The sequence below is a fragment of the Prionailurus viverrinus genome, chromosome C1 (assembly GCF_022837055.1).
Source record: "Prionailurus viverrinus isolate Anna chromosome C1, UM_Priviv_1.0, whole genome shotgun sequence".
Lineage (NCBI taxonomy): Eukaryota > Metazoa > Chordata > Mammalia > Carnivora > Felidae > Prionailurus > Prionailurus viverrinus.
The window spans coordinates 102,851,472-102,872,357 of NC_062568.1; the positions used below are offsets into that span (position 1 = coordinate 102,851,472).

Consider the following 20,886-nt stretch of genomic DNA (forward strand, 5'->3'; position numbering starts at 1 on the left):
AAAAATAAATAAATAAGGGCCACTATTGCAATGAGCAGGGTCCATGACAAGAAGTTTCCTGAAGGCTCTCCTCTGAACCTATCCTTTGACACAGATTGTTTTTGATGGGTTTACTAATTCCCAAAGTGGAAACACTGACCCCACACAGTGAGATACAAGGAAGGTACAGTTCAGAAGAGGAAATGGCCGGTGGAAATGGCAGCTGTTTTCACAAGGCCAGTGAACTTTGGAAGCAAACCTCTCCCTGAGGCAAGCACCTTGTGAAAGGGGAGACTGCAAAGGCCTGGGGCAGACACAGCAGATCACTTACCTGGGTGTTTGTATAGTCGGGTCCCCATTTTAGTGGGTTGAGTGTAACCTTGGGTAAAATTCTCCTAAACTTCCTCATAAGTTTTATTTTTTCTTTCTTTCTTTCTTTCTTTCTTTCTTTCTTTCTTTCTTTCTTCCTCTTTCTTTCCTTCATTGCTCAATAGTCTCTGAGATACTTGAGGTCTAACTCAATTTTACTGCACTCAATCCCTAGTGCCTATCCAAGGTCAAACATAAAGTATATCTTTATAAATATTTATTGGACTGAATTAAATTGCAATGATTAGGTCACTTCTGTTTCTACTTAGGGGAAACATAGGGTTAGGGGCACAAAGCTCAAACATGTCATTGGTATATATTAAAAAAAAAATCCTAAGAGGGGCACCTGGGTGGCTTAGTTGGTTGAGCATCCGACTTCAGCTCAGGTCACAATTTCACGGTTTGTGAGTTTGGCCCTGTGTTGGGCTCTGTGCTGACAGCTCAGAGCCTGGAGCCTGCTTCAGATTCTGTGTCTCCCTCTCTCTCTCTCTGCTCCTCCCCCTCTCATATTCTGTCTGTCTCTTTCTCTCTCAAAAAATAAATAAACATTAAAGTTTTTTTTTAAATCCTAAGAACCTAATAAAAATGGTAACACGACTTCATACATGTTATATGTTTAAAGACTACGTAAATGCTATAATAAACATGGTACTTTAGAAAATCTTCAGTTTGCTTGTGGAAGTGGGTGTCAGAAGGGTTGTGAGCTATTAGAGAGTAGTGGGAGGAGTGTTATCTGAAATTGGAAGATGGTCGTAACTACAGATGCAGACAGGTGTGGCTCATAGCATAGCTGTGAAGTCCGATATTGTATGGTCTTTGACGTGGGTGTGTGTACAGGCGTGGTGTATTTCTGTGGGCTTCAGTTCCACTGATTCCAGTTTTCTGTATTCACCTAGTGTTTCCTGATGATGAAATAGGCATAAGCAAATGTGAGATTTGCATTATATTCAAATTGTCTCCTACTACATAAATAGTGTAACCGATCTGCGTTTCCATACAAATGTATTGGAAGTGTATATGCATCTCCCCTCACCTGCATTTTATGCCTGGAATAAAGTAGCCGTGAGCTCTGCTTTCTATTAGCAGAATGACCATAACTGCAGAGGTGTCCTTGCTGTGATTTTTATGTCGTTCCTCTTTAGTGAGGATTTGGCTGTCTTTTGTGTTTGTCAAATACCTCAAAATATTTTTCAAACATTTGTGTTGGGGTAAAAAAAAACCCTCAAAATACACTTAGCCAGTGGATTTTTTAACACATTTAACAAACAAAAATTTAATCCTTATGTTTCTCATTAATGTTCCTGTGGTGAGATAAAATAGTCCCCTCTATGAATTTTCTGGATAAAGAAGAAGCCCCATATCCAATGTACATTTAAAAATTAAAAAAAAAAATCAGACCAACTTTTCTTGAAAGCCCTTAATACATCAAGTTTACCTTTAATCTGAATGACGTAAAATCATGGTTGAATGAGGTATGTCTACATTTCATGATGTCATTTTGCAATGTCCTGCAAAACCAACTGTGCACAAAATGAAAAATTGGAAAATCATTTGGTCCTGTTGTGTGAACTAGTTCCTCCCTTGCTTCCTTCCTTCTTTCCTTCCTTTCTTCTTTCCTCCCTCCCTACTTCCCTCCCTCCCTTCCTTCACCATCCATTTCTTTCAACAAACCTTTACTGAAGGCCTATTATGTATCAGATTATTTGTAAAGTCCCACAAAGAGTGTACCATTTGGTGTAAGGTGCAAACAAATAAATGAATTATTACGGAACATTTACATGACCAGTTTGCTATGTGAAGAGCAGAATTGTCTGCATGAGATCGCATGCTTCATTTGGAGGAACATGTCTGTGTTGTCAAGACCACATCTCTGCCCATGACCCCACCCTGTTCTACATTTGAACAGCATCAAAGAAGCCTTAGAAAGCATACCTGTCTGTGCTGTTTCGAAGGGACACATGCACCCTCATGTTTATAGCAGCACTATCAACAATAGCCAAAGTATGGAAAGAGCCCTCGGTGGATGAATGGATAAAGAAGATGTGGTATACACTCACACACACACACACACACACACACACGCACACACGATGGAGTATTACTCAGCAATCAAAAAGAATGAAATCTTGCCATTTGCAACTACGTGGATAGAACTGGAGGGTATTATGCTGAGTGAAATTAGTCAGGAAAAGCCAAATATCATATATCTTTATTCATATGAGGACTTTAAGAGACAAAACATAAAGGGAAGGGAAACAAAAATAATATAAAAACAGGGAGGGGGACAAACTCATAAATACGGAGAACAAACTGAGGGTTATTGGAGGGGTTGTGGGAAGGGGGATGGGCTAAATGGGGTAAGGGACTAAGGAATCTACTCCTGAAATCATTGTTGCACTTATATGCTAACTAATTTGGATGTAAATTTTTAAAAATGAAAAATAAAATTAAAAAAAAAAGAAAAAAAAGCAAGCATACCTGTCACATTTGGGAAGGCTGGAGAAGCTGTTATTGAAGTGAATAGCAGATTCAAGATTGTACACGATTGGGGACTATTCTCGCTTACTTTATGCAATGAATTATTACAATTAGCCGTTCATTTTCCAAAGATTTTCACACAACTGGGAGTGAGACATTTTAAATCATTCTGTCTAGATACAACTATGGCAGGATCCCTTAGGGATTGAAGATGGGAAAAAGGTAAACAATCATATCCCCCCTTCAACAGTCTTCCTCCTTCTAGAATAAGCTCAATAGCCATAACTTGAGGCTTTTTTCAAGTGAATGATTAAAGGAATGGGTGATTGTTAGACTCCTGAGTGAGACAAGTCAGTGAGATTTCTGGCCACACCAGTTTCTAGTGTTGTGACCTTGGACAAACTATTTAACATCTCTGAATATCAGTCTCTCCAACTGTAAAGGAATTTATACCAGTCTTTCAGGATTGTGAGGAATGAATGAAATAGCCCATGGAAACAATTGGTACTGGCCTTGTTCAGAGCATTGGTTAATTAATAATGGGGTTAATGCCATGATTCTTCCCTTTATGGGCTCTCTCTTGCTAATACAATTTGTTTTCTTTCTTTCCTATCATTATAGACAATTGTGATGACCCATTAGCATCCCTGCTCTCTCCAATGGCTTTTTCCAGTTCTTCAGACCTCGCTGGTACTCACAGCCCAGCTCAACTCAACCGAAGAGTTGGTGAGTAAGATGACTAAAACTCAAAAGGCAAATGCTAAATAAGCATGCTGTGGGGAAATGGAATAAAAAGACATTCCTATTCACTGGGATCATGTCCAATAGCAGTGTTGAGAAGAAGAAAGGGAAAGGGGGTTACAATGGAATTAAGCCATGTTTCCTAGTGCATAATGGATATTCAAAGTATGCTTGTTCTTGCCTCCCCAACTCACACTATTTTTCTCTGATTATCATGAGAGGCCTTTGTAAAAATAAGTTTTTAAAAAAATGCTTTATTTTTATATTTCATGTCTCTAACATGAATAGCTACCAACATACATTATTATTGTAGCATGTACACAATAAATGTGTGAAATCTACTAAGATTTTTCCTTCAAGAACTTAAATTTTAACAACAAAAAATGTTGCTAATTTTAAAAATATATAGTACTATGAAGTAAAAGTAAGAAAATACAATACAGAAAAGTAAGTAAGTAATAAAGTAAGTAAGAAAATGCAAGGCAAACCTACCAACTAGTACTTGTGGTTAAATGTTGGGTGTGTATCTTTACAATGTGTGATGGAAGTAAGAGCAGACACCCTTAACTGATCTCTTATGTGACGTGTCTTTAACAAATTATAATGTTGGATATCTAGATAGATCTGTTTTTAGTCAGAGTTGGATGTTGACTTTTATAATGTGTATTTGAATTTGTTAATTTTTAAAAATTATTTAACATCTGGTTATCTTTGTATATTTACATATCTGGTGAATGTTATAAACGTTTTCAAGTTGAGAAAAATAATTTATATGCAACTTCAAGAGGTACAGTGATCTGTTAGAGTTCATATTAATTATTCTTGACTGTATCTTCTCATCGATAATATGAGGCCCATCATATTAGTAAGCTTTCTAGTGTTGGCCCATCTATACATTCTGGAACAGATTTTAATTGCTCATTGTGTTATGGATATCATTTTTAGGTGTATTTATTTATATATGAGAGAGGGCGACAGAGAGAGAGTGTGTGGGAGGGGCAGAGAGAGAGGGAGAGAGAGAATCCCAAGCAAGCTCCTCACTGTGAGCACGGAGCCTGATATAGGGCTCGAACTCACAAACCATGAGATCATGATCTGAGGCAAAACCAATAGTCAGGTGCTTAAACAACTGAGCCACCCAGGAGCCCCAAGGGTATCATTTTTATAAGTGCAGGATGATTTAACTGGTTGACATTTTAATTTATAGTTTTTAATCTTCATTAATGGTGAGAGTGCTGTGTAATTTTTGTTTGTGTATTTGATGTTTGTTTCGTACTACGTTTCACAAGTATTCTGTTATAATGGGATCCGTAATTTAAGTTAGCAATTTCTATGGCTTTGTTAAGAAAAGATTTTAAGAATGCTATTCTAAAGAGAAATAGAATGACCAATCAAAAACCCAGCAGGAAAATATTAATAATTATGTATTAACACTGCCTTTTTGCTGAACACTCTGTGCCAAGAATTTTGTAAAGCATTTCACCTATCAAGGAATTTCGTCTTTGGAAAGCTACCGTAAGATGCCTGTTATTACATTTTAACTTCAGATGGGGTTCCTGGGTCTCAGAAAAGTTGTATAACTTGCTTAAAATCACAAAATTTGGAAGGAGAAATGCTTTGATCAAATCTAAGACATCTGAACCCAAAGTTTTGCTCCTCACCACCACGTGAGCAAACCGATTCACTAAGGCAGGTTAAAGAGGGCTATGTTAGAAAGAGACTTGGAAACTAATTGACCAGGGTTCAAGTGCTGCCCACAGCATTTACTTGCAAGCCCTGTGAGTGTCTGAAAATTGCCTATCTGCTCTTGACTTCAGTTCTTTATCTGTAAAGTGGACCAGTAATGCCTGCTTTGACACATGATGCTCAGACTGTGGCAAGCCTTGCATATTAAAAAGATCCTTCTCGATGCAGGGTAGAGAGTCTGACCCAAGCAGGGAGGTCCACTTGGCAATTTCAGGAAGAAACCAGAGTTGGAAGATTTTAATTTGTATGCCAACAGGGCATCTGGAGCCAGAGTTCTCCCCAGTTTAACCCAACTGTGAAGTGGCAGAAAGTCATTACTGCCTAGTAGCACCTCTGTAGTTTCCTGGGAACCTGTGAGTCTGGTCACAGGCCGGCTCATCCCCTGGTGGACGATATTGACAGAGCAGATGTCTCTGCTCCGATTTATTGTAATTATTCTGCTCACTGGGAAATCTGGGTGCCGGAGTCCAAGGATAGCACCGGCGTGTTCAGAGAGGACATTGACCTCTCTTTCTTCTTCCAGCTAGAGTCTAAATCAGGAAGGTCATGCAGGGGCGACAGTTTCAGAATGTTGAAATGCACTGGCCTTGTCCTCCAACAAACTCCCAGGTCTGGCAGCCTCCGGTTCACTCACTGGGTCCAACCACTGCCCTCAGGGGGAAGTCAACACAGCCTCAAGGAGAGAGTGGATCACTGCTTCCCATCCAAGAGCTGTGCATTTGAATCACCTAGATAGCTTTAGAAGTAGCAATGCATGAGCTCGTAGTCCAGATACTCTGAATTAAGTGTCTGGAGTGGGATCCAAGGCTGGATATTGATAAAATAAGTAAATACAAGCTTTCCAGGTGATTGTAAATTGCAAGACTTGCAACTACTAGGTTGAGTGAATTCATAAATCAAAAACCACTCTATTAATATTTATTGAGCACCTAATATGTGCTAGGCACTCTGTTAGAACCCTGGCACATAGTTGGTAAAAATAGTCACAAATCCTATTCATAAAGAGTTTACATGGTTAATTTGAATTAGCATATCATTAATAGCTAACATTTGTTAGTGATAATATTGATATTATTACTTTTATATATGTAATATAAATAATATGTATGTGTAAATATACATATATATAGTTGGATAGATAGAAAGTCAAATATATACGTATGGTTATGTATATATACACAAAGTCACATATAGAGAAAAGGTGATAAATACAGGGTTGGATATATATAAATATATATATCCATATATTAGGGTATATATACATATATAGTATATGTGTATATAGTATATATATATACATGCATACATAATACTTATACAGAATATATAAATATAGTGTATATTATAATAAAACATTATATTCATATTAAGCACAGATTTTTTTCATGAGTTTTCTAAATATAAAATTTTTAAAGTTGAGAAAACTGTAATTTTTTATTTTGATTGGAAATATTAGTATAAAGCAGTGATTTATTTTTCACCTGCTACAAAGACTTATATGCTGTCTGTCCACCGAAACAGCCTAGAAGTAATTATATATCTCTGTCTAATGAACACCTCTTTCTATATTTCTTCCTTTAAAACGTCCCTTTTATTTTAAAAGAGGAAAGATATTCAATATACCCCAAAGTGCAAACTGTTATGCACGGTGTGAAACAGTTATACAGATATACAGATATACATGGAGATTTCAAAGAACATCTTGGTTTTCATTTGAATTCTCCATGTAGTGTTTTAAACAGCAAGTTCCCTGGCAGATGGAAATCATTGCTACTCAGCACTGTCATGATCAGGTTTGGCTCCTCCCTAAGTGGTAGGGTTGGGTGTCTGCCATCATACAACTAAATCTCATAAGTAAGCAATCTACTTACTACTTACCAAGAGCCATCACTCTTCTAGGCCTTTAAGGTGCATCGCTACTACCCTCTACACAGGTGTTATTATCTTGGTTTCATAGATTAAAAAAAATGCCATGGCACACAGTGGGGAAAAAAAAAGAATATTAGAATAAATATGTTTAGGTAGACACAAGACTAGCTACTATCTTACAATACAATAAAATTGGGGGGTTGTATCTTCTCTACTGGAAAAATACTTATAAGTTAACATGTAACTTCTCAGTATCTAAGATCTAATAATCAATCAGTGAATAACAAAACCAAATAATAGGCATATTCTAGAGAAGTAAAGAATCATTGAGTGGTCCTGTTGAAAACTGCCCAGGATGATATTGAAAAGACATAGCATACTCTTTTTTGATTTCCAAGTTCTGGGTGATGTTTTTTCTTAACATACTCCATTTCTTCATCCCTGCCTTCATTCGTTCATTCACCTATCACAGTATTTCATGAATTCCTTCTACTCTACCCCATTCAGCCTTCTATCCATTTATCAGGAAACATCCTGGTATGTCACCCAAGATGAAATACAAGCTGTAAAATTCTTGACCTCCATGAGACTATGTCTCCCTCGTATTGAGTGCGCTCAACCGTGTTCTTGTAGCTGTTCACTCTTGAGCTATTTCACAGAGGTGAACTTGGCTGCAAGTCCTGGGCACGATTTAAAACTGCTGCCTCCACTGGGATCACACACCTCTGGCGTACATTGAACATAGGTAATGAAGGACCACTTTACCTCTCATCTGGGCTCAGAACTCAAGCGCACACAGTTTTCTGACCTATAAGCAGGAAGAAAGGATGCCCCACTGGTAACTTTGTCACGTTGGAAGCAGGGATCAACTCAAAAGTTGAAAAGAAGACTATAGAAAAGGCGTGCCGATGAGTGTCCTCACGCCCTAAGTAAAGCAAGTGTCATGAGTTCTGACTAGTGACTAGTGACAAACTAATATTTCTGAGAAAAAAACGCAGTCTTGGAAACAGCCTTTGCCCTTAGGTACTGCTGTGGGAGCCACATTCTGGGCAACCTGCAAAACTAACAGGGAGATTGGTTGGCTAATGCCCACCATAATAGCATTCGTATTGTTATCTTATCTAGGGATGGGATTTGCCAAATCGAATTTGTGTTCTCTCCCTCCACAACATCCCTCAGCCCTTTTGTCATCCACCCACAGGGAAATAAAAATTAAAAAAGAAGAGAGACAGAACAAATTACTTTTAAAAAGAACACGACAAAATATATCAAACTGGGGGTCAGATCGCCATTAACTTAGGTTACCAAGTCAATCTATATAATTGTGGCTTAGGAGGGATCTGACTTTGTCAAATGGGATTTGTTTTGTGGCAAGAAAGCTTTTGATCTGGGCTTTAAAGTCAGCTGGGCTTTGAGAAGCACTAACTGTCAGCAGGAAGCCCAGAGCTGGTGGCACTGTGTGAAGCCGCTGAACTGTGGGTTAGATGTGCTCCAAAGTGAGGGGAAGGTTTTAAGTTACTTTCTATGATTAAAAGGCAAATAACAACAGACATCTCTGGCCCCGGGAGAGGAAAGGTTTGTATTTTTCTTTCCCCGTCCCATTCCTTTCCCCATCCGCAGTTCTGCAAACCATTACGTTTGCCATTTGTTCCTTGAAATTTTAATCTCTCTTCCTCACTTGATATATTTTTGAGATGCTTGCCTGTGTAAGTTGAGATTGTGTGTTTCTAGCATGACAATTTTGTTGCCATGGAGAATCTGATTTTTTTTTATGTCAGGGCCTTTCCCAGCTTCCTGGGCTCACGGACCAATGAAGAGGCTCACAACCCTTGCCCCCATTTCGCCCAGAATCCTTGCACACTTTTTATTTTCCCCTTGGGCAACACTGGTTGCAAACAGCTGAGGACCCACAAAGGCCTCTGTAAGTTGGTTTTCAATCTGTTCTCACTGGTCCTTCCATGCAGAGAAGTGGATTCGGGACAATTCAGGAATCAGGGTTCTCACAATGAGCATCTTGGCTGTCTGGGGACTTGTCCCAGATAGCTAGGTGACAATCTGAAGATCCCGTTTCACAGGCAGCACTGCAGTGCCTGCCTGCAAATGACAGCACCAGTCTCCCATATGGATTGATGGAGCCAGACATGATATGCGTATCATCTCATCTGTTTGAAAAGACAATGGGATGTACAGAAGTCTCAGTGTTTCCTCCTCTCCACTTGAAGGGGCCTTTCCTTATTTTCAGTACTTTTCCTTTCTTATGTCCTGTCCTAGCTGCCCCCCTCCCCGCCCCCCCGCCCCCTGCATGGCCAGCATCAAGTCCTATGCTTCCTTTGTGAGTTTATGCTCTCCTCACTTCTCCAAGTGTGGGCTCTATGTGACAGTGCGGGCAGCACCTGGGAGCCTGTTAGAAATGCAGGATCTCAGTCTCTGTCCCCAAAACTTCTGATTAGAACCTGTGCTTTAGCAACAGTTGCATTCAGGCAGTCCAATTGTTGGGGATGCCCTATTCTAGAATATCCCTAGACTTCTGCTCCTTCAATTCTTAACCTCTGTGCCTTTTTCAGTTCAGCATCTCAGAGGTGGCTGGAGAGTGGATGGGAGGAAATAAATCAAAGTTATCTAAGTTTTTATGAATATGAAACCACGCTCAAAACTAAGAAGTAGAAACTTAACCTCTATTTCTTGTCATTGTGTCAGTATTCCAAGATAGTTGGTATCATTCACATTTGTTAAGGATGAGGAAGTGGACTCAGAGAGGTCAAGTCACTGACCTAAGGATACACAGCTAATTGTTGGTAGGACCTGAACTTGAATCTAATTCTGTCTACCCAAGTTTAACTAGTATCTTTATTCATATTGATCTGAGATATTAATCTGAGTAAAGGTGGTGCTGGTGTAATAGTCACCCCTTTAGGTCACTTTGGCATTTCGGGTGGTGTTGCCAGTGTTTTAACCACAAAAACTGGACTTTCAGGCGTCAAGAGAGAAAGAGAGATATGGACACCTGTGCCTCGTCGATGCCCCTGAAATCATACTGTGGCCTAATAGGCCAGTGGGCAAAACTAACCTTGACCTACATATTTAAACAATGCCCTAGGCCTCTTCTCTGACTAGGATAGCAATAGATCATTGAGAGGTACAAAATAGAAATCTGCTGCTGTTTAATAGGAGCCTTGGGACCCTATCGCAAATGCAGACAAATCCAATGTGATGACCCTCTCTTTATTCAGCCAGGGTAACTGAAAAACACAATGATGTTAAGAGGGGAAGGGGGGATCATATGAAGACTTTTTCTCACCAATAATATAATACTTCTGAGATTATAAACATCAGCATTCGGCACAACAAAAGTGATAGATAAACCCATGCAATTGACACTTTACTCCTTCCTCTGATGGCTGGTCACTTCCTCTGAAATGCCAAGCTGAGATTATTTCTAAGCAGCACTCTGTAAAATGCTAGCTCAAGTAATCACTTATTTGATGCCACTCCTACTTCACAAAGAGATAAGATCTTCAGTTTGTCAGTTCACTGCATTTAATTCGAAGCATTTTCACTTAAAAATACAGTAATGCAGTTACGGGCATGGCAATTAATAACAGATATTTGTCTAGTGGTTGACAGTTTACCACTGCATTTGCAATGAAGGTCACACCCAGGAGGAAATAATGTAATTGAATAGCATATTGTATGCTGGATACTTTTGCTTTGTCTAACCTGGAGTAGTTAGGTAGGAGCTACTCAATTCGTTTGTTTAAAATCCATCTAGCAATCTTTCACTTAAGACATTGTGGAAATGCCATTAAAAAAATGAGCCAAGGATTATTGAATCTACCATATGGAGTGAAAATGATAACATATATCCAACTCCAAGAAACAAGAAAATAGGAGTTAATATAAAAAAGTAGTTCATCCTTCTCCAGGATTCCCAGTGGGTGCCTCTTATCCTGTGGTGGCCCCTCCCCTGGGGACCCCTTTTGAATGTCTCACACCACCCTTCTCTTACTCAGACTTATCTATGCAATCACTTATGTGTGTGCGGACTAAATTAAAAAAAATTAATGTTTATTTATTATTGAGAAACAGAGAGAGACAGAGCATGAGCATGGGAGGGGCAGAGAGAAGGGGAGACACAGAATCTGAAGCAGGTTCCAGACTCTGAGCTGTCAGCGCAGAGCCAGACCCGGGGCTAGAACTCAAAAATCAGGAGATCGTGAGATCTGAGGCCAAAGTCAGATGCTTAACCAACTGAGCCACCCAGGCACCCCTGGACTTAATTTTTTAAATCAATGTACACATTTGCTAAAACCCCAGATTTTATAAGAGAATCCATGTCATTTGTTTTGCTAAGGACTTGCTTCTCATTAATCCCTTCCACAAAAATATCCAGAGCAATTGATACTGTCTCTGGGATATCTTTGTTAGGGTAATTTTGTGTGTGAGTACAACAGAAAACTCACTAGTTTGAAAAAAAAAAAACTCAGTAACATGAAAAATTATTAAATGGTGGAAACTCGGCACATGGAGATTGAGAGGTGTCCATACTGTTACTTCTTTTTTTCAATTTTATTTATTTATTTTGAGAGAGAGAGAGGGAGAGAGAGAGAGAGAGAGACAGAGAGAGAGAGAGAGAGAGAGAGAGAGAGAGAGAGAACAAGTGGGGGGGGGCAGAGAGAGAGGGAGAGAGAGAGAATCCTAAGTGGGCTCTGTACTTCCCCCTGAGCCTGAGGTAGGGCTCAATCTCTGTGAGATCATGACCTGAGCTGAAGTCAAGAATTGGACCCTTAACTGACTGAGCCACCCAGGCACCCCCATACTTCTTTTTCTTGAACAGCATGATAGTTACAAGGGTGTTCAATCTGTAATAGTTTATTAAGCTAAATATTTGGTTTGTGAGGCTTTCCTGTATCTGTGTTTTATTCTATATTTTTTCAAAAAAAACCCCACCAGGAATAAAAATAAAATTTATTACCCTACCTCAAAGGAAGCCCTCAGTGAAGACAGGCTTCAGAGCTAGTGGATTAGTTCATCAATGCAATCCTCGGCGTCTACATCCTTCTCCAGCTAACATGCCTGCCCCACATCTCAGCCAGACTTAATAGCATTCTGAGAAACAGAAATCACGGGCACCTATGGCTTGCTTTTAAGCCATCCAATTTGATTCCTCAGAACAGCGTCAGGATGAATGTCACCTCAGAACTTGTTTTAAAAAAAATGTAGCCTGTCTAGACTTATCCTAATCCCAGATCTTCTGGACCAGAAAGTCTGGCAGAGGGACCTAAGAACCCCTGTTTTTCCAAGCTCCTCAATTGATATTGATGTGCGGAAGTTTGAGAACTATGACGTAGAGCTAGGAGACTCTTCCCGGCCCCACAACTGCCCTACTACTCTGCTTTCACATCACCAGCAGTTTTTGTCTGTCCAATTAGCCATAATGTGGTCATGTGTCCACTCCTGGACCCAATCACAGTCAAAGGTGGTAGAATTACCTTGACTGGCTTTAGACTAGTAATCTGATCCAGAGTAAGAGAATAATTGACTCTATTTCTTCCCTCTCCTCTCTCTCTCTCTCTGTCTCTCTCTGTCTCTCTCTGTCTCTCTCTCTCTCTCAAGCTGTATCTCCTACCATTTTGGTGGGTTATACTGCACATCTTCCAGTCAAAAGAGTAACTTCCTAATCAAGGGAGGAACTGATGCCAGAGTTATTTTTTTGAGCCCCAAATGAAGCTTTTGAAATAACAATGAAACACACTTGTATTTAACCATTTTGTGGCCATAGTAGTTAAACCTATGAAGAGACAAATATTATCTTGATCCTTGATTCTTGGTAAAGTGGACACTTAACTATATTATTTTTGTAGAAGGAGAGAAATTACTTGCCCAAATTCATGGAGTCAAAAGTGATGCTTTCGGCTCAAACACTGGCTTTCAAGACTAGGCACTGTCTTTCAAACAAAACTGTCCTAGGAAGCCAAAGTAAATGTAGAATGTGAGCTGTGCTAAAAAGTATGCTGCTCACGAGAGAAAAGTTTTAAGTGGCAATGCCAGCAAGATGAGATCTGCAGGTTTAAATGAGTTTTGATTCCTCTTCTCCATTTTCCCTTAAAAACTCTTGGGAGAGTCATTTTTTCTCTATCTGCCTAAAAACAGGGAGCGTGTCTTATCTTGCTGCTCAATCTTTTATACTGCTTTACTCATGGATGGAACTCAATAATTATATATCCATTAAATGAGGAATAAATAATCCACTCACAGCTCCCCAGGCCAGAGCAGCCGATGAGTGGAGTTAAACTGTATTGATTTGACAAATTAAATAGAACTCAGCCTCTACCATTTTATAAGAGAAATTCTAGAACAATGCTATCCAATAGAAATTTCTGCAAGGATGGACTATCCCTTAGCTGTGCCATCTAACATGGTAGCCCCTAGCCACACATAGCTTTTGAAATGTGGCTATTTAAGAATTGAAACTTTAATTTAAGTTAAGCTAATTTACATGTAAACAGCTACATCTGGCTATTGGGTATCACATTGAACTGTATGACTGTAGGGTCTTTTCAAGTTTTATATACAAGAACTTCTCACGTGGATGTTTTTCACGTGTATATGAATCAACCGTTGGCCTGCAAGGGGCATCAACGTGAGATATCCTCCTTGGGACCAAACTCCAAATTTTCCAAGCCCCAAATGCCTTCCTTCTGCTTTCCCTCACTTCTTGTGTAACTTCTGAACTGTGAAACGTGCAGCCAGATATACTTTTCCGATCCATGAGGACCTTAATGGCTCCACTGTCTCACAAGGGAAGTATTCACTGTAGGACATCACAGCTGAACTGTGGGAGTAATGAGCTTTAGAACCCTTCAGAGTAATAATACAGCTCTCTTCTAGAAACACAGGCACACAGGTATGTGACCAAGCACACTCACTGTAGCAAAGGCTGTTGGCACCCACATCTCCTGGACTTTACCACTTTCAGAACAAGGACAACATCTTAGATGAGATGAGATGGGACTTCTTGTTCAAATGATTTCTGGGGGAGTGATTTCTGGAGACAGGCTGTGAGGGAAGACAGAGGGGAAAGCTAGTAGGAAATGTGGTCTCAACTGAGGTCTAGCTTCCTTCCAATGCCAAGAGGAAGTTCTGGGCCACCATAAATATCAGCCACGTCTTGAGACAATGGGATTGGCTTTTGGAACTTTGTATCCGTCCATCACTGGCTGAGATGAGAACCAGGAAGTGGTAGCTTCCCAGGCAAGAACACTTCTGTTTGGACAAGAGCAAATCTCTGGAGAAGGGGGCAGACAGTTCTAGTTGTCAGCCTGCACCCATAGCTGGGCGATGAATCCATCTACTAAGGAAGACCAGAGAGGAACCCTGAAGACGACATCCCCAGCATCACCACTTCCAACCCCAACATCTACACATTCTGTACTCTGCCCGAAGGGCTATCTTTCTGTGCTTTAAACACCACCCTGCCCACCCGCAGTTTCAATCAACACCTGACTGAGTTCGTGTATAAAAAACCTGTATATGGTAATGATCTGACAACAGAACCCTAAAGTGCATCCTGCACTGGTGAGATTAAGCTCCTCCACAGGAATGGCTGGCTTGTAGATGTGCCACGGGTCAGCTCTCCTCCCTTCCCTGTCTCATCTGCATCCCTCTCACCCAGCTTCCTGGGGTCAGTTCCCAAATGAGCTACTTACACTCAAATCCATTCTTCATAATTGACTTCTGGTAAACCCAAACCAAGTCACACACGCAGAGTCACTGCTCCCGGCATGACTCTCGAGGCAGCCTCTATCATGAATGGGTCCGAATGGAACCCAGACTCTCCCTTGCCTTTCATGAGTGTCGTCTTATGATCACTTTTGGTCTTCTCTGCAAATTGGCCTCAACAGGCCCACTCCACATTTTCCTACAAGTGTATCTGTTTTGAAACCTACAGGGTATTTGGTCAGGTTCCCACTTGCTTTTTCCCAAGAGTCTCCTTAGTCCCTAAATAAATGTCCCTAAATAGAAGTGTAGGGGGACCAACCTGCGACACCCAGGTCCTGCTCCATGTGCCCAGTAGCAGAAGGATGATGCCCAGTCTTCCCTCCAACACCCCCCGACCCCAAGCCTCAGAAGTTACTTCCCAGGGACGCCTGGGTGACTCAGTCGGTTAAGCGACCGACTCTTGGTTTCTGCTCAGGTCATGATCTCACCGTTCATGGGCTCGAGCTCCACATTCTATCCCATGGCCTGATCTCTCTCTCTCCTTCTCTCTCTCTGCCCCTTCCCGGCTCACCCTCCATCTCTCAAAATAAATAAATAAACATTAACAAGAAGAAGAAGAAGAAGTCCCTGCCTAGCCACAGGTCCCATTCCAAACGAATGATAATGACGCTGTGCTTGCAGATGCAGGAAGCCCCCCCCTGAGGGCTGTGGAGAAGTTTGCCAATGTTGTCATCACTCTTACCCATACTGAATAATGTTAAATATTTATGGGACCATCTCTCTGCCTTATTCATTACCATCACTGGGCAGTTTTGTCCCTGAAAACTCTTGAACCTTTGCTTACACAGGCACCGAATATTTAATAATGATGCAGCTAGTAATTCAAGCTAGCTTCCTAGTCATTTGTGATGATGTGCTTGTGGTTTTTTAGGGCCTTGAGTAAATCTGGAGGAAAGCACCCACATAAGAAACCTACTCCCTCTAGGGTTTATTTTGGGGATTTTGTTTTAAATGGCCATGTGCTTCAAATAGTTTAGGTGTGAAATGCTGTGTATGTGATTATTCTACCTCTTGTTGGTCTTGTACTAAAGGGACTCACTCTCCTTTTGAAAGATAGTTGTAAACTTTTGCTGAGCAGAGACCCATTTATAATCCGTTTTGTGCCCATTTCTAATGTGTGACCTCAATCAACTCTCATTTCCTTTGCTGAGTTAAAAGTGGCAATAAGGGTAGAAACTGAGGAATTTCTGCCTTCTACCAGTTATTCTGTCTCATGCTCCAAGCTTCTGCTAGTGTGTAAAGTGGGGAATAAGTATCATGGTGTAAAGGGCTGGGAAGAGAGCTGGCTGGGTGTCAGAAGACATGCCTCTTTGGTCTTACTTTAAACCTGTTTAGAATTCTCCATGAAGAAGAAGCATCGGTGAGACATCAGAACGTTGGGTCTCTCCCCACAATAAGCTGGTTGACTCTTTGAGGCTGCTTTATTCTCTCATAAATGGAAATTTAAAAATATATTGCTGATCCTATGAGAATCAGGTGAGATGTTGAAAACGTGCAAAGAATTATGTTTCTAGTGATAATTGCTGTTTTGGAGAAGGAAAAGGAACAGGAGGGGGGTTCTCTGACCATCCTGTGGAGAGGCGGTGTCGCCGAATAGTTAAGAGATTGGGCTCTGGGTCCTGGTTTTGTGAGTTGGAATCCCCTGTTCTGCCACTTACTAGTTGTGTAGTCATGTGATCTTGGAAAAGCTGTCCAACCTTTCTGGCCTCAGTGTCGCCACCTGTAAAATGGACATAATCATAATAATTAATATCTATGTTGCAGAGATAACTGTGAGGATGAATGAGTCCGTGTGTGCCAAGTGCACAGGGTGGTGCTGAGCACTAAGCAAGGACCATCTGTTATCTAATAGTGGATATGAATGAACACTTCAAGGGCTTGCATAATGGGGGTGATGGGAAGGAACAATAGGCTTAACTGGGAGTGATAATAACTATTGATGCAAGAACAGAGATGGATATTTCCCAATTCACAAAGTTTCAGATTTCCTTGGCAATTTTAAGTCTCCATTTAACTACACCTCTGTGTCTGGTGTGAGGAATTGGGAGAGAAGGGTGCTCATCTTAAATCCAGAGGCAATTTCATGTGGTTATTTGTTATTGTTATTTTTGATCATCAAAAATAGCATATTAGATTTAAGCTATGTCGGTCTACTAAGTAGATAAATAAAGCAAATCTCATCTGTAAAATATTAGAATGGAAACCGTAGAAGCTGTCTCATCGAGTTTTTCACAAACCACTCAGCATGTCAGAAACACCTTTCTAAAAAACAAAACAACAACAACAACAAAAACAGATTCCCAGGTTAGGCGTCTGAATACATTATCAACGAGAAGGCCCAAGGATGTATATTATCATCTTTACAAGGCCTCAAGGTGTTTCTGATGATGGAACACCTCTGAGAATTTCTCATCCAGTCTAACCTCAGGAGCAGAACTGTGCCTTGAACCAGGTCTCCGGGCTTTTGGTCCATAATCTCCTTTTCCCATCCTGTCCCCAAAAGTCACATAATGCACAGGTAGAGTATGGGGGCTTGGGCTGTGCTAGGATTAAATTAAGATACAGCATCAAAATCATGCAGGATCTCGTATTTGAAAACAATTGGAAAATTCTAGGTGACAGAAAAATGTAAAGTTACTTTTCCTTTAAAATCAAAATCTTCTTTGAAATGTGCATTAAAATCTCCTAAATTTCAACTGCAAGGATTGTGGGGATTGCAGTTAATAATCACCAATACCTTAGCCACAATTACAGGCAGCACTGCTTTAGTCAACACCTTTGACTTGCCAAACACAGGTATCTGTGTGTATGTTACACCCCCAATTTAGAGAATAATTCAGACACAGAAAGCCAGTGTGGGTTGGTGTGTCTTCAGAGTAACTGCAAATAGTATCTTCAGGGTTCTCTCATCATTTTGAAAACACATTTATTGTTTGGTGCAAGGAACAAAATGTTTGTCATAGCAACCATGGCAACCCCGGGTACTTGGCCTATTAGCTGTAATGCAGGAAACATCTTCAGCAGCAGGAAAGGAGTCCTTGGCAATTATCACCCAGATAACGTCCTTCTGTTTTAAGAGGGTTGGCTGAAGCTTCTGGGTTTGGAACATTTTTTAACTGTTTGTGCTAATGAAGGTGAACAGCAACAATTCCCTTTTGGTTAATTTCAGAGTGGCTTTGGCTCAGACAAAGTTGAAGAAATGTTTTAGCGTTAACTGTCCCTCTTTTGTTTTGGTTTGGGTTTTGGTCAGTCTTCTGTGATTGGATGCTCTGCAAGTTGACAAGGAGAATTCCTTGTCATTTAAGGCTTTGCACCATCAGCACAGAGTCCGACGCGGGGCTCGAACTCATGAACCGTGAGATCATGACCTGAGCCGAAATCAAGAGTCAGATGCTTAATTGACTGAACGCCCCAGACACCCTTCTCTCTTCCGTCCTTAACATACATTCTTATCATATATGAGTATGATGATAATAATTAAAATAAATGAAGAAAAAATCCTAAAGCAAGACTAGGAAGTCCGGATAAAAGAGAAAATAGTTAAGGTTTGAGTATTTCGATTTTCAAACATAGTGATGGTCACCCAGCAAGTCACAAGTTCCATATTATACCAACAGCTGTCAAATTGTTGCATATATTCTTTATGCAATAAACCCCATAAATATGAATTATGTGAGTCTCAGTTTCTGTAAGAAAGATATGCTGATAAGAGAAAATATGTTACAGGCAAAAAGCATAAAAGGATGGAATCACTCATATTTTCATCACTCAGAAGAAATCACCATACAAATTCCTCTCCTATCACGTTTTAATACTGTTGAGATCATATAGTTTATACAGCTTTGCTTTTTTCACATAAGAAGAAAGAGGCATCATGAAACGGACAGGAGGAGAAATTGAATGGAAATAACGAGCAGGTTCAGAATCACTTTAGACTTCTTTTGGAAATGTGAAAGATCTTCTTAAGCCTCCCTGTCAGTTGTGAGAAGTTGAAAGAAGGTCTGTACTGGGAACTGTGGACGTGTTCGTGAAGACAGAGCTGGTTGATAAAAATGTAGCTCTGGGTCTGGCATCTCAGAATCTCTGCTCAAATGCCTCCTGCTTATTTATTGATTTTCTGGGCTTTTAGAAACTTTTTTTTTCTTCTGCTACATATTAGCCTCAAAGAGCTATGATTAAACTCTGAGTGCCAGGGGTTCTAAACTTGCCGGATCTCAGTCTCCCTGACTATATTATGAGAATTGTGCTTTTTATCTCACAGGATATTATGCATGTATTTAAAGTAGGCTGAACTGCAATACCAAATAAATTCCAATGTGCCACCAATGTCTCAAACAACATAGATATTTCGTTCTTGTTCATATTGTAATATAGGGCAGGCGTTTGAGTAGACAGCTGCTTTCCTCCATGTGATGATACAGGAATCCAGGCTGTTTCCAAGCTGTCATTCTGCCATCAGCTAGGGCCTTGGTGCCAACTGGATCCATCAGTAGAAAGGGAAAGCAAGTGGGGAAGAGATTTCTTGGCTTGCAAGGGGCATATCTTCGTAGTCACATTTTTATTGGAGAGAACTATAGCCATGTATGTGGCTACAACTCCAATAGTGTAGAGAGCTGAAAAATGAAATTGAGCCTCACAACCACCACAGAAGAAGAGATAATGGATAGTAGGGAAGTCAGCCACATCGGCCACTATATTCATGTCTTGCAAAATATATAATAAAATACATTCCACAGTAGATGCTGAGAATGTTCCTTCTCTTCCTGTTTCTGCATTTCAACGCTTAAGAGTAGTAGCTATTGGTTAGGAGAAAATCAACCCACAACCTGTAGGATGTGCCTGTTGACCAAAGTAGGGCCCACCTCATGTCATGTATCTCCTGTGTCTGCATGTCCGCGCCCATCAATGAGAGGCCGTCTGCACTGGGCAGCCAGGGCTCAGGAAAGTTCTCGGTTACCAAGGAGAAGTCCCATTGACTCCTTCCGAGATAGTGAGAAAGTAGACTGGGACATTACTAAAATGATTTTCAGTGACACAGGCTGAGCTCAAAAAGGAATTTATTGATTAAACCTTCTAAATTATAATTTTAACTAATTCCTCAACTTGATGCCCTGAGCAAGGTGCCTAACAGAGGTGTTGTTTTCATCTTGTCCCCACCCAAGGTGTACGTACTCTGCCATAGTTTCCACTCAGGATTCAGAAGGTCTGTGAACTCTCGGGTCAGTAAAAATGATTATTAACTTCTTTGTTCCTATGTGAAATGCAAATAGAAAACTGAGGCCACAGTCTTCCCACTAAGCAAGAGCTAATACTGATCTTCTGCAGAGTTCCAGGGTGTCAAATAATGAAATATTGGGCCCAAAGTCTTTTGTCACATGTAAGCATGTTCCTGTGTGTCAAGTACTCTGAATCCCAAGAAGATCCAGAAACACAGCGCACTCTGATGTCCTTCTGAGATTTTGCATATGATGTTCCCTTGGCCTGGCTGATCTCTCCAATGTTTCCTCTAGTTAACCTTGTTTGCCTGCAAAACGGTTATATTTGCTTCAGGTTTAAGCTCCACCATCCCTGTCTATAGGCCTTTCCAATCACCTAGCTAGGCATCGTGTCCTCTGTGCTCCTGTTGTACCTTCTGTTTGCCTTTCATAAGGCTTCTCGTCATATAACATTGCATATTTTTGTCTGTGTGTCTTTGGTACCAAGAATGCCTCAGGTGCTCGGTGAACATTGGACAAACAGATGAGGCAGGAGTCAAAGACATAGTCCATGAACTTTCATCTTTGTATCCACAGCAAAAGAAGGAAAGAAAGAAAAAGGAGCCTGGCGCATGGTAGGTGTAGAGAAAACACAGAGAGGGATGAAAGAATGAAGAAAAGCAGGAAGGAGATGACAATCAGGCGGAGGATAGAAAACATGTTACAAGGT

The 20,886-nt window shown here is 40.5% G+C and overlaps 1 protein-coding gene across 1 annotated transcript in view; it reads left to right on the forward strand.

Moving 5' to 3' along the window:
• Positions 1 to 20,886, forward strand: part of CNTNAP5 (contactin associated protein family member 5) — a 796,934-nt gene that overhangs the window by 175,625 nt on the left and 600,423 nt on the right. The window contains exon 2 of the mRNA XM_047871013.1: positions 3,448 to 3,552. Within this exon, the coding sequence (XP_047726969.1) occupies positions 3,448 to 3,552 (105 nt within the window). The remainder of the gene's footprint in view (positions 1 to 3,447; positions 3,553 to 20,886) is intronic.